Source organism: Gadus macrocephalus, chromosome 18, assembly GCF_031168955.1.
Source record: "Gadus macrocephalus chromosome 18, ASM3116895v1".
Lineage (NCBI taxonomy): Eukaryota > Metazoa > Chordata > Actinopteri > Gadiformes > Gadidae > Gadus > Gadus macrocephalus.
In genome coordinates, this window is record NC_082399.1 from 6909579 (window position 1) to 6924267 (window position 14689).

Here is a 14689-nt window from a genome sequence, read left to right on the forward strand (position 1 = left end):
TGGATAATGGAGACGTATTTTTTAAAATGTCGTTTGACTATGTTTACGTAAAATGCTGATTATTAGTTGGCAGCAGTATGCATTCGTAAGGACGTAATTAGCATTACGTAATTTGCAAGCATTTATTGTAAGGAATTGTTTAGTCTTAACCTCTGTGATTCAAGTACACAACCTTCAATCTAAAGGGGCCCTATGACACCTAAAGACACGGTACACTTTCTGCTTTTGAAAAAGTTGGCCTGAAAGACTGCATAGAAAATCCCTCTGAATGCTTTCTGTATGTTACAGTCAGAGACAGCGTTTAGATGATCAATTTAGTCCACTGAGCAAACGCAAAGTGCAGCCTTTATGGATCCGACAGGAGAGGGAGGCCGAGAGACATAGGCTGAGATAGCGGAGCCGACGTGTGTAGGTGGCACAGGAAGAGAAGGACAGCTGAGGTGACTTCTATTTTTATTCCGAAGCTCGCTTTGTGGTACAGAGTTACAGCTAAAAATATATTTACCTCAAACTGCATTTGTTTTCATGCCAAAAAGTTCCCTACTCTAGATTTAACATAAACTTATGCCCCCCAAGCTCCCCCCCCCCCCCCCTCCACTACCATATCACCTTATTCATGGTAAAAGTGCTTTCACCCAGTGAAAAAAAGATTATATCGAGGCACACACACAAAACAACACTGTGACAGAGAGCAGGTAGGTGCATCTATAAACCACTGACACAAAAAGTCATTAACATACCTTAGCATGGCTCATGCTCTTAAAGTACAATACGAAGAACATTCAATGAGATTTGGGAGGTTGGTATTCACGTACACTGGCTTTTCAATCTGCGGACGAGGGCTTGGTAACCGCTCCCCAGATTCTTTCATTGTCTGTTTTATATCTCTCCCTCTCTTTCAGTTCGGTCTGTTCGCTCTGTCTCTGTCTTCCTCTTCTTTTAACACATCCCGGATTCTTCGACCCGATTCCTCAGACTGTATTCATCATTGCTTCTCAATATTAATATCTCTTCAAGTATTTACAGTACATTTCATCAAAGTTGTCTTCCGACCTTCACAACCTGGTCCGACCATGTTTCTTAACTCCACCATATCGATTCGTCCACCGCAGTCATTCTTACATTTTCTTTATATCACACAGTGTTCCCAATAACAACAATAAAATGCAAACAACTACATTGAACGTGGACGACTACAGCTCTAAAGGAATATTAAAATGTGCTCCAAGTGACAGATACATAAAAAAAAACAAAAAAAAAACGTGCCTTAATGGTGAACAGATTTGATTTGAAACCCAATTGAAAATCAACTACTCCGTGCTTACTACTAAATTAAATCTCAACATGGCCTCATTGAAAAGACCCCTGGTGTAAAGATGTCCTCTACGGTTCCGGCCACAAGGGGGTGCTGTTCAGTTCATTCGACCGAGCCGTCTCCCGTCAGTGCATGGTGGCTCCTGGCCGCCAGACACAGGGCTGCAGGCCCAGGTTGCTGGTGCTGAACCTGGGTCTCGGACCGCCCACCGAAGACTGGCTGCTCCTGGACGAGGGGCGGTACCCGTTGGTGGGGCTCAGATCTGGAACGCTGATAAACTGCCGGTTGGCCTGCTCCGAGCCAGATCCCTGGCGGTGGGAGAAGGTGGGGACGTGCATGGGGGCCCCTTGATGCACCGAGGTCAGGTGGGGAAGCTGGGGGAGAGGAGCTGTGGGAGCGGGTGGAGCCGGAGGGGACAGCGGGGAGGAGGCGGCCCACTGAGAGGCCTGAGGGTAGTAGCAGGCGGGGCTGCCGGGCTGGGGCAGGGGCTGGGGCAGGGGCTGGGGGTGGCCCGGGGCCGGCTGGTAGGAGAAGGCGGGCTCGGAGCGCCAGGTGGGCTCGCCCAGGGAGGTGACTGACCGCGGTACGAGGACCTTCAGGGAGGGCCCCGTCGCCACGGGGGGGGGCGTGGAGAAGCGCTTGACCTCGCACACTCGTGCCGTTTGCATGGGGGTCTGGTAACCCCCCATCGTGCCTCTCTGCTGCTGCTGCTGCTGCTGCTGGGGCCGCTGGGGGCTGGAGGTCATCTGGGGGGCGCCGGGCACGTAGGTGAAGAGCGACGAGTTGAGCTGGTACGGCTGATGAGTCATGATCTCCAAGGGCTTGAGGCCCCCTTTCTTTGCGGCCGCTTTGGATCCGCTCTTCGGGCCCGCTCGCCCCGCCTCAGCCTTCTGGGGCTTCTGGGCCTTGAGGGGGCAGGAGGGGGAGAGGAGGGGGTTGTAGCTGATGGGCGGCGGGGCTCGGATGCTGGACGAGTACTTCCAGGTGGCCGGGAGGGAGGGGGTCGGGGAGGCCTCCCTGGGCCGCCCGGGGGAGAAGGGCGCGGCGGCCGCGGAGGGCGAGCGGTCCACCACGTAGCGGTCCATCCGGCTCTGTCTGCGGGCAAACAGCTGCCCGCCTTTACCCTCCATCTGGCCCATCTGGGGGGCCTGGGGCGCCTGGGGCTTGGGGGCCACGGGAGGGGGCCGGGGCCCACGCTGGGCCTGCATGAAGTTACAGGCCTCCGCCCCGAGCCGCAGCCAGTCCTCCTCGGGGCCCGACTCGTGGCCCCCGGCGTCCCCCGCGGGGGGCGGGGCCTGGGCCGGGCCGGTGGGCCCCGTGGGGGAGTCCATGTTCTGCAGCATGGAGAGCAGCGCCGGGTTGGGCGACACGTCCTTGTTCTGCACGGCGCAGAACATGGGCTTGTTGTTGGCACGGCGACGGGCGTCCTGCAGGATGCCGGTGCGCGCGGCGGGCACGGAGATGCGCTGCTCCCGGGACGCCAGGGAGTCGGCCTGAGGAGGAGGAGGAGGAGGAGGAGGGGGAGGGGGCTGCTGCGGAGACCCCGCGGTTGCCATGGTAGCGACGGGGGCCGGGTGAGTCACAGGGCTACCTGTCACGTTGATATAGGGGCTGAAGGGTTGAGGGGGAGGGGGGTGGTGTGTGTAGGTGGAAGGGGGAGGATGTGGTGGGGAGCCGTTGGTCTGGGGCTGGGAGGCCAACTGGGTGGGAGCAGCGGGGTGGGGGGGGGTGGGGGGGGGGCCAGAGATACCAGAGGAGGAAGGGAGGTGAGCCGGGCCATTGGGAGAGGGAAATGACTGAGAGGAGAGAGTGGGAGAGAAGGGCTGAGGTTGTGGGGGTGAGGGATGGGAGAAGGACTGAGGGGTCGGGGGTGAGGGGTGGGAGAGGGGATGGGAGTGAGGAGGTGAGGGGTGGGAGAAAGGCTGAGGTTGTGGGGGTGAGGGATGGGAGTAGAGCTGAGCTTGTGGGGGTGAGGGGTGGGAGAGGGGATGGGAGTGAGGAGGTGAGGGGTGGGAGAAAGGCTGAGGTTGTGGGGGTGAGGGATGGGAGTAGAGCTGAGCTTGTGGGGGTGAGGGGTGGGAGAGGGGATGGGAGAAAGGCTGAGGTTGTGGGGGTGAAGTGTGGGAGTAGGGCTGAGCATGTGGGGGTGAGGGGTGGGAGAAGGGCTGAGGGTGAGGAGGGGAGGGGTGGGAGAAGGGCTGAGGGTGATGAGGGGAGGGGTGGGAGAAGGGCTGAGGGTAAGGAGGGGAGGGGTGGGAGAAGGGCTGCGAGGCTGATTGACAGCTCGGTGGACCTTGAGCGGGGGCCTGGCCGAGGGGAGGGGCGGCGCTGGCGGGGGAGTAGGGGCCGGAGGGGGGAGGGAACGCGGCGGGCGGCCCTGAGTAGTGCGGGGAGAAGGGCACGGGCTGAGGCGGGGGTTGGGCGGAGGCCAACGAGGACGGGGGCGACGCGGGGGAGAGGCGCGGGGGAGGGAAGGTGGCAGCGGCGCCGTTGTTGTTGTTGCCGCCGTTGCCTCTGGGGGAGATGTAGAGGGAGGTGGTGGACACCGCTCTCCTGGCCTCGGGCCCTGGCAACGGCCGCTGCGGCTGTATCGTCACCGCGGAAACGGCCGTAACCGGCCTGGTCACCGCGGCAACAGAGGCGGCGGCGGCGGCGGGCCTGGGCTGGGGCGGACGGAAGGCCACGGGGGCCCGGGCGGCGCCGGGGCCGGAGCCGAAGGGTCGGGCGGTGCGGTTCAGGACGCCGGCGGCGGCGGCGGCGTTGGCGTTGGGGGGCGCGGCGGCGAGGGCGTGGTGCTCTGAGTTCACGGCGGGATCGAGGTGCTGGTAGGCTGTGGGCTGCTGATGATGATGCTGCTGCTGCGGATGGGGCCCAGCTTGGTAAGAGCCTGGTGCCGCAGCGGCCGGGGTCAGGACCACGCTGGCCCGGCTGACCACCATCGACGCCCCGTTGGTCAGGGCCGCCGCGTGGGGGGACATGGGGGCGGAGTGGGGAGCTGCGTGCGCCGCAGCGATTGGCTGCTTCGCGCTGGCGCTCTCCAGCCTGGGGCCTTGGAAGGCCACGCCGTTGTACCCTGTGTACTCCGACCCCGGGCTCTGATAGGCCGAGGGGTCGAGCCCCGGGTTGCGATGGGTGGACGGCGTGGTGGGGGTGGTGCCCGGGCAGGCGGAGCTCATGCGGTCCAGCAGGTCCAGGTAGCCGCTGTCCCACGTCGGGTCGTAGGACGCCGAGAAATCCTCTTCCTCGACCTCAGAGCCGCTGAGGGCGGAACCTCCCCCCTCTTCCTCCTCCGTCTCCCCCCCGGTGTCCCCCTCAGTGTCCTCCCCCTCGGCCTTGCCAAAGCAGGTCAGCGTGTATTTCTTGGCCCTCTGCCGGCGCTTCTTGAACATGAGCACCCCCTTGGAGTTGGGGTTGGGGGCGTCTGTCAGCAGAGAGGCGATGGACCGGCACTTGGTGCGCGCCTCCTTCACCTGCTTCTCCACCACACTCTCCCCGCGATGCAGCTCTGCAGGGGGAGGGGGGGAGAGAGGGGGGAGGGAGGGAGGGAAATGGGGTAGAGGGGGGAGAGAGAGAGAGAGAGGGAGGGAGGGAGAGAGAGAGGGGGGGAGAGAGAGTGAGGGGGGGTAAGAGAGGAGGAGAGCGAGAAAGATAGGGGAAGAGAGAGGGAGAGAGAAAGGGGGGCGAGAGAGGGGGGGAGAGAGACAGAGTCAGAAAGAAAAAGAGAGAGCGAAAGATAGGGGGAGAGAGAGATAGAGAGAGACAGAGGAGGGTCAAATGAGAGAAAAAACAACGGTGAATAAATGTTTAATAGAAGAAATCCAAAGGAATAAAAAATGTAAAACAAATATATTTATATTGCTGTCGGATTAGATAGAAAAGGGGGAAAAAGCCAAAAATAGCACACATGAAGAGAAAACTGAGAAATGTACAAACTCAGACACTAAATCAGAATCAAAGGCTCTGCTGACAGGGAATAAGGATTAGCGTGGAGCGACAGTAATGTGTGCTGCGGGTATCAAAAGAAGACAGTGAGTCATACAGTCCGAGGGGGTTAGATCAGGGTGTGTAATGAGTGGCAGCGGGGGTCTGGTGGAAATGTCCGGAAATACACATCTGATGTGTATTTATTAGCGTGTGATGTCAATCATTAATGCTTGAATTATCTCAGCTCCAGGGACAAAAGTAACGACAACAAATGCAATCATAATTAAACTATTGGTGCCAATTTGTGATATAGACCGATACAGGACCTTAACTAATGAAAGTTTAACTTCTCACATGATAGAAAAAATAAAATGGAAATACAAAATACAAAAGGATTCAAATAATTCCAACTCGAGCTTTGAATTAAATTGTTCATTCATTATGACTGTAGCCTTGTTAATGCTGTAGCTAATGCAGATGGATAATTCAGTACTAAAGTCAAAGTGGAACACCAATCGCTCTCTATTCAACAACTCCAAATCCGTCAGATGAGCACCAAACTCACAAACACAAACAGCCCACAACAGCAGAAAAAAACATTAAAATAACCCAGCTATGAATCAACACTTCAAAAAATCAAATATAGAATCAACATGCAATTGAATAAATAGGTATAATTTCCAGTAGTTTCCATGAATAGAACCACAGCCAGAGAGCTTAAAGTAGGATCTTACCTGCATAGACCCTGCACTGCTGTCTATGTCCATCCAGCTCTGTTGTGGAACGACATGTGAGGTCCCTCATGTCATTAATGTGTGTGTGTGAATGTATGTCTGTCCCTGAATGACGCTTGCACACCAACGCGTACACACACACACACACACACACTACAAGTGCTACTCTTAGACGGGGCTGTTATATCTGTGTGTGTGTGTGTGTGTGTGCATGGATGGGGTGTGGGGGGGGGGGGGTGGGGGGGGGTCCACCCCCAAGTAAAGACCTTTGTCTCTTGTCAGTGACCTAAACCACAGCATGATGTCAGCCGTCTATTCTGGTCTGTCTGACGACCATGAAACACCTGTCTAAGCTCTCTCTGTTTCTGTATACACACAGACATGATGGCACACACGCACCTGCGTTCTTTCATGAACACACACTCAAACGCTCAATGTGTGTGAGTGTGTGCGTTTTGATGGGTGCATCTTGCGTCTGTCTGTCTGTCTGTCTGTCTGTCTGTCTGTCTGTCTGTCTGTCTGTCTGTCTGTCTGTCTGTCTGTCTGTCTGTCTGAGTGTGTCTGTATGTCTGTGTCTGTCTGCGTGCGTGCATATGTGTGTGTCTGTGTGTGTGTGTGTGTGTGTGTGTGTGTGTGTGTGTGTGTGTGTGTGTGTGTGTGTGTGTGTGTGTGTGTGTTTGTGTGTGTGTGTGTGTGTGTGTGTGTGTGTGTGTGTGTGTGTGTGTGTGTGTGTGTGTGTGTGTGTGCGCTCGCCTGGTGACTTTTTGTGTGTTTGTTGGTGTCCATCCGTTGCTGTATTTCTGTGCTTGTTACTAAGGCTAGTTTTAGTTTATAGAGAACAGCTTGGCCATAACTCTTTGCAGATTTAACTACACTGTGTGCTGGAGACACTTCACACGTCACCTGTGACTGCCATCGTAACAATCCATCCTTCATCCACAGCCAACAAGCTGACATGCAAAGCCCAGTCAATTTGTGTGCATGTGCTTTACCTATTATTCATACATGTGAAGTGGCTTATGTTTGAGAATGCTACATGCGTGTGTGTTCCTTGGTTTGTGTTTGTGCAAAGGGCAAATGCAAACATACCTGTGTGTGTTTGTGGTTGCGCAATGCACATCAATGCTTGTGTGTGTGTGTGTGTGTGTGTGTGTGTGTGTGTTTGTGTGTGCGTTTGTGCGTGTGTGTCTGTCTGTTTGTATGTGTGTGTGTGTGTGTGTGCGTGTGTGGGAGTACATGTGCCAGCGTGTGTGTGTGTGTGTGTGTGTGTGTGTGTGTGTGTGTGTGTGTGTGTGTGTGTGTGTGTGTGTGTGTGTGTGTGTGTGTGTGTGTGTGTGTGTGTGTATGCATGTGCACACACTCGCACGCAAGTGTGTGTATGTTTGTGTGCTTGTAATGTGAGAAAGGCCTGGTCCCCTGACTCTTCAGTCAAATATCCTGTCACTATTGTCCTGCGATCCAATGCTATTACAGCCCTAACCTGAACACTTGTGTCCTTGAACCCTGGCCATCGGGCCTATATAGCACTCTCTCATTACAGTGACATGCATTCCCAAGTGGGCTGCATTTGCTCAGAGCATAGCTATTCACATGAAACATCAGCAGTATGAGGCGGTACTGTAACATCCGCCCATGAAATTAAATCTCAGATCATTTTAAATAAGGAAAATGTCTATGTGGTGAAAACACGGCATTACAGAAAATTCTGATGCATTATAAATCGGTATTTCCACACCACTGCGTTCACACACACACACACACACACACACACACACACACACACACACACACACACACACACACACACACACACACACACACACACACACACACACACACACACACACACACACACACAGACACACACACACACACAGACAAACACACACACTAACACAGGAACACACACACACACAAACACAGGAACACACACACAGATTGACTCACAAGTAAAAGAGTATGAACCAAGTCATCATCAAACAAACATACACAGGGTTCAGCTGTGCAGATCTGTAAACCAGAGTTATGTCCATCTGTCTTTCCAAGGGAAGCATTGAGAACTATAAATACAGTGAGCCGGGCAACTGCTCAGAAAACTGACAGAGGAGATAGACTGGAATTCCTATGCGGAAGGCAAGGATACATCAACACTTCACTGCTCTGAATGACTCCACCATTCCCGACCCCTTTGCTTGCAGAACATAATCCAGCTCAACGGGAGAAACTGCAGGGACGTTACTTGGCCACTAGAGGGTAGTGTAGCGGAATATTTAGGAAATGTCACGCTTGAAACAGTTGTTGAGGCTCACGGATGGAATCCCTGTCATCTACAGCTTTAAAATAAACGCAGTTGCTCAACCGCTTTTGTTAGAATTTTTACCATCGGGCTTTAATTAGACAAGTGTGAAATTTCCCAAATAACTGCCACTTATCGATAATAATAAATGCTAATATGAAAGATGCATCGTGGTCTTTACTCACTGGCTTGTATAGCCTTGTCCACGTAGGAAGTGGAAAGTTCATCGTTGATGGGTCCGAGCTGAGGTCCCACCATGGGCACCAGCTGCCTACTGGACCCCATCATCATGGCCTCCTTGGCCCGTTCAAGGGACACGAGGGGCACGCAGCTCCCTGCCTCCTGGAAGCCGCTGTCCACCTCCCCCTCCCCGTCCATCAGGCCCTGGTCCTGGGTCGGGGTGAGGGTGCGAGGGGTCAGAGTGTGTGGCGTGAGTGGCGCGGGGTGGTCGGCGGCCCTCTCCTCGGGGGGCTGGTAGACCAGCTCTCTGCGGGGCACGCCCGGTAAGCCTTCCAGAGGTCTGGTGGGCTCCCACAGGGCGTGCAGGAACCCCCCTCCGTCCGGGGCGCTCTCGTACCTGGGGTAATGAGGAGGGGAACGGGTCTGTTCAGGTCAACATGTTTCTTTTTTGTTTTTCCCTGCGTATATTTTCCATTCTAAATAAAGCACTTGCACGGCTGATTAAGCACTAATCTTATCTGATGTGCGAGTCTTTGGCTCAAGAAGAATGTGCTGTTCTCAGCCCAATTGTCCTGAAAATGGACGAGAAATGAATGGCTGGAACAGGATCATACAAAAATATCTCTGCGCGAGGAAAATAATGATATTGCGGCCGTAAAATAAGCAATATTTTTTATGGTGTTATTGAAGAAGCACAGCAACCAAAATCCCAGGCACACAGTAAATCGGCTGGAGTCGGAAACACAAACTAGTGTAGGATTTGTTCAAAGGGTGGTTAGAAAAAATCCAAATGTAATGGTTTTGTGGTCCATATTTAGAACCTAATAAGGTTTTCAAATGATTTGTTTTCTAAACCAATAGGCTCCAACTTAATCATCTGTCAGTTTAGAGAAGTATTTATTTTGGACAAAGTACACAGAGGAGGAGAAGGAGGAGAGGCAGAGGAAAAGATGGAGGAATGGGGGGAGGAGATAGAGTAGGAGGATATGGAGGATAAAAGGGAGGGGAAGGATGTAGAGGAAGAGGAGGAAGATATAGTAGGGGGAGGAGGAGGAGGAGGAGGAGGAGGAGGAGGAGCAGGGAGTGGTGGATATATAGAGGAGGAGGAGGAGGAGAAGGAGGAGGAGGAGGAGGAGGAGGAGGAGGAGCAGGAGGAGGAGAAGGAGGAGGAGGAGGAGAAGGAGGAGAAGGAGGAGGAGGAGGAGAAGGAGGAGAAGGAGGAGGAGGAGGAGGAGGAGGAGGAGAAGGAGGAGGAGGAGGAGGAGGAGGAGGAGGAGGAGGAGGAGGAGGAGGAGGAGAAGGAGGAGGAGGAGGAGGAGGAGGAGGAGGAGGAGGAGCAGGGGTTAGTGGATATATAGAGGAGGAGGAGGAGGAGGAGGAGGAGAAGGAGAAGGCCGAGGAGATCGGTCAAGTGACGAAGGTGAAGTCTGGTCATCGGTTCATCGGCTGCCCCTTTACCCGCTCATCTCCGAGGTGGTCTCCTCCTCGTCGCGGGACTCATAGCGGGCCGGCGACCGCGGGTGCGGAGGAGTCCGTCGTTGGCGCCGGAGCGCGGGCGTCTGTATGTCCGCGTCGCTGTCCGTCTCGCCGTAGTAGGCCTCGCTGTCCGGGGGGGAGGTGATGCAGACTCCGCCCCCGACTGGAGGCGAGAGCATCCCCCGTCCGGCGACGCGAGGAGAGGCCGAGGACACACAGAAGGCCGGAGCCCTACGGGGACACACGGACACGAACGACTAGTTACCCAGGAGATCTGTAAAGTTTAGACTCTGAATGCATCATCGGTGTGTTTGACGCTCAAACAGGGTTTGAGTAGGTAAGGATGTGCATTTGTGTGCCTGTGTTTGTATATCTTGATGTGTGTGCATCGTCTGTGTGTGAATGTGAGTGTACATGTGTGTGTTGTTTTGTATGTGTATGTGTGTGTGTTTGTAAGCTTGTGTGTGTGTGTGTGTGTGTGTGTGTGTGTGTGTATGTGTGAATGGTGAGAAAAAGAGTGTATAAAAGAGTGTATATATAACATTCACATGTGTGTGTGAATGTGTGTGTGTATTCATGTGTGTGTGTGTGTGTGTGTGTGTGTGTGTGTGTGTGTGTGTGTGTGTGTGTGTGTGTGTGTGTGTGTGTGTGTGTGTGTATTCATGTGTGTGTGTGTGTGTGTGTGTGTGTGTGTGTGTGTGTGTGTGTGTGTGTGTGTGTGTGTGTGTGTGTGTGTGTGTGTGTGTGTGCGTGTGCGTTTGCTACCTCTTGACCCTCAGGTTGAGTGTGGCACTCTGCATGTCGATGAGATTCATGGCCTGACTGTGACTGAGCTCCGTACACGTTTGATCTCCAATGGCAACCAGCTCATCGTCCTCCTTCAGGCCAGCTCTGCACGCTTTGCTGCGCCGTCGAACCTGTGGAAACACACCAGTTAATAATGCATGTGAGGCACAAGCACTACGCAGACTGTACCCACAGGCTCCAACTATAGTCGTACTACACGTATGCCAGGGTTCAATCCCGAACAACACATCACATTTCACAGGTGTGATGCATGTCCCGTGTGCGATATGCTGTGTGATATTGTGTGTGATATTGCTGATATTGCCTAGTCACTGAATTAATGAATATTGAAATTCATCATTGGAAATGGAAATCGTATTATGCGTCCAATCAACAATAATATAATTAATTTTAACTCAGATTTAACGACAACATGCGACTATAGGGCAACCATCCAACTCCTTGTCTCAAGCAGTCAACCCAAGGGAACATCCACTTAAAATTGTTTTTAAAATTGTACTACTGGGTGTTCTCTAGCTCATTGTGGCCAGTGCAAGTGATAAATATGAAGTGGCTTGCTCGAGAGCAATCTGAGACTACAATAAAGTACTCAATAAAGGGATTTGGCTGGCATAGCTATCAGGTCACACTACTTCCTAATATAGTGGCTAATGCTGTGCTCAGTGATTGCCTACCTATAAAGTTATTGTTGAGCCATTGGTTTCACCTTCATATTGACACTTTTTAATTTGAGTAAGGACATAATAGGACATGGGACCAAATACAAAAGGCTTAATATTAATGCTAAGAATACGCTTCCTATGGCCTCCTCAGGTTCTCTATCAAGCCTTTTTTTTTTATCATAATTTATGTTCTAAGAGGTCAGTACCGAGGGAACTTGAACCCATACTAATTACAGCCCCCATACTTTAAAAAAAAATTCTGACTTCATGAAGCTATTATTGCTGGAGGCGGGGCTAAAAGATGATGTCATGGGACCATTCGGGAATGGGATGAGGAAAGGGGGGCGGTGAGCCTAAATCAAAATGGCGGAGTATATTCTAGAACATGAGATTGCGGCAACAACTAAATAAGGAAGAAGACGATCATTAAAATTGCCACATCTCATTTACACAGACACACACACACACACACACACACACACACACACACACACACACACACACAGAAGCACACACGCTCACACACACATACACCAACACACAAATGCACATACACACACACAAGCACAAACAAGCACAAACACACACACACACACACACACACACACACACACACACACACACACACACACACACACACACACACACACACACACACCTACACACGCCTACACACACACACACACACACACACACACACACACACACACACACACACACACACACACACACACAGAAACAAACTCCTACACACAAGCACACACACACACACACATCTACAGGTTGTTATCACAGTGCCACTGTTTGAGATAAAGGTATTTTTGTTCAGTGTGGAGCGTTCTCACACCTACTTGAATGCTTTGGAAGATATGGCCGTACTCTCTTTATCTATGACTCTTGAACCTTAATCCTAGATCACTCCCCAGGCTGACATGATAGTAGGGATGGTAACAAGGGCTTGCACACACACACACACACACACACACACACACACACACACACACACACACACACACACACACACACACACACACACACACACACACACACACACACACACACACACACACACACACGCACACACACACACATGTCTCCTGAATCGTTATTCCACATCATTATCCAGGCTGACATGATAGTAGGGATGTTTACAAGGGCTTCCAGGTTTGCACACACATACACACAAACATTTGCACACACACACACAAATTATTACTTGCTTCTTTATTTTCTCTCACACACATACACACACACACACACAAACGCACACACACACACACACACACACACACACCAACATACACTCGCACACAAATACACAGATGCACAGCGCAGCTGAGCATCATGTAAAAGTCCACTTTGAACAGCTGCACAACCCCTATGGACTAGTGGAAATGCCTTTCATCCACCATGTGTTCCTGACCTACCCAAAATAACACCTAGTGGGAAAACTCCCCATCGTATGACAGACTGTAGACAAAGCTGATGGGAGGCAAAGCTACAGTCAATTGCATTAGATAAGTTTAACAATGGGGTCATTGTGTGTAGTCCCATAATAGTGTCAATATTTTAAAAAGAAGAAAAGAAGGGAATAATGAAAGAAAGAAATAGAGAAGTCAGAGAGTGATCAGTTTGCATAGCCTACCCCTCTTAAATAAGCTATTCTGATTACCTTTGAACCCCTTCCCCCCCCCTCCCACACACACACACACACACACACACACACACACACACACACACACACACACACACTCAAACAGCAAAGTGTTGAGAACACTGCCGATATCGGCTGAAGGATATCGGCTGAAGGATTTCGGCTGAACGATATCGGCTGAACGATATCGGCTGCGTACTTGTGCATTTTACAGCCAGTCACTTAATTTCCGTCTAACCTCGGTTTGAACGGGAGGTCATGGGCTCCGATCTGCCGACAGCTAATGTCGGAAGCGAGTCGGGGAACATTCCACCTTACCAGAATAGCCTTTCTTATTTGAGGGGACAGACACGGCTGTCAGCGAATTTAAGATAGAAGCAGCAAATCCTATCGAGGGGCGATTCTAAAATAGTAGGCGCTAGTCCCTGTACTTTGGGCTAACTGTGAGGTTATATACATTTGAGTAATATATTAATTTGTTTGATAAAAACCAAACCCTGGCAGACAACTGTGATAAGTTGTCTGATAATTGATCAAATAAATTCATTATCTGTTGAGTGGTGTCAAAATACAAAAATATTCAAGACAATACAAGCCACATCGCTGGAACATGATCCACAACTCTCAACTCAAATGAGTTGAGACAGAGCTAGACCTAAAGAGCCAGACCAGGTTTAACAACGCACACAAACACACATACACGCACACAAAGCATCCAAGGGCCCTAGGAACACAACAGCACGACACATTCCACCGGTACCTTGGCCACCTGCAGGGGCCTCTCGTGTTCCGCTCCCCCCTGCAGTCTGAAGCCCCACGGAGCTCCTCCGGAGAGGGACACCACCACGTCCTCCACCAGCATCCTGCTGTGATGTGATCTGGGGGCCCCCGATAACAGGAATCGGCTCTTCTCCTGTTGCCCTCACTATGTGAGTCCTGGCAGTGGATGAGGCTGCTACATATGTATGTGTGTGCAGGGTTGTTTGTGTGTGGGTGTGTGTTCCTCGCACTCTGCTCCTCTTTGAGACTATGGGTCTGTGCCCAATCGTTCCACCCACCCACCCACCCTGAGGAGAGATGGAAGAGAGGAGGGGCGTGTACTGGGTCACAGTGGAATGCTGCGTCTGTGGGGGTGAGCATTGAGGCTTGAGTGTGTCTGTTTAAGTGTGTGTTATCTGTTTGTGTGTATGTGTGTGTTGTGTGTGTTTTATGTGTGTGTGTGTGTGTGTGTGTGTGTCTGTGTGTGTGTTTGTGTGTGTGTGTGTGTGTGTGTTTGTGTGTGTGTGTGTGTTTATTTGTGTGTCTATGTCTGTGTGTGTGTGTATGTCTGTGTGTGTGTATTTGTGTGTATGGGAGTGCTTGCCCGTGCGCTCACTAGCATGCGTGTGTGTCTGAGTGTGTGTTTTTGTGTGTGTCTATACCCCTGGCCCCCTCTTGTATTTAACACATGGCTTGTCACTCTTCAATACTCCGGCCAGGGATGCTTGCTGCTGATACCCTCCCAAAATAAACGCCTGCTCTAAACTAAAATGTATGATTATTTTGTCTTCCTTTGGTTTTGTTAAAACATGGTTTTGCCATGATAGCTGTTAGAGTGAAACATAGAGTAGCTTGAATAAAAAAACGATTATTTATCTGATC

At 51.7% G+C, this 14689-nt stretch overlaps 1 protein-coding gene across 2 annotated transcripts; it reads right to left on the reverse strand.

Moving 5' to 3' along the window:
- Nucleotides 1–436: 436 nt before the first annotated feature.
- LOC132446291 (synaptopodin 2-like protein) lies at nt 437–14093 on the reverse strand. Of its 2 annotated transcripts, XM_060036505.1 has the most exons (5): nt 13809–14093; nt 10691–10842; nt 9908–10156; nt 8455–8846; nt 437–4820 (listed from the first exon to the last, which is right to left on the reverse strand). In XM_060036505.1, the coding sequence occupies exons 1-5, from the start codon at nt 13908–13910 to the stop codon at nt 1441–1443; spliced, it is 4275 nt and encodes a 1424-aa protein (XP_059892488.1). In that variant the 5' UTR covers nt 13911–14093; the 3' UTR covers nt 437–1440. The 2 variants fall into 2 exon arrangements, with proteins under 2 accessions (XP_059892488.1, XP_059892490.1); XM_060036507.1 differs by lacking the exons at nt 8455–8846; nt 9908–10156; nt 10691–10842; nt 13809–14093 and adding an exon at nt 5974–6198.
- Nucleotides 14094–14689: the final 596 nt, after the last annotated feature.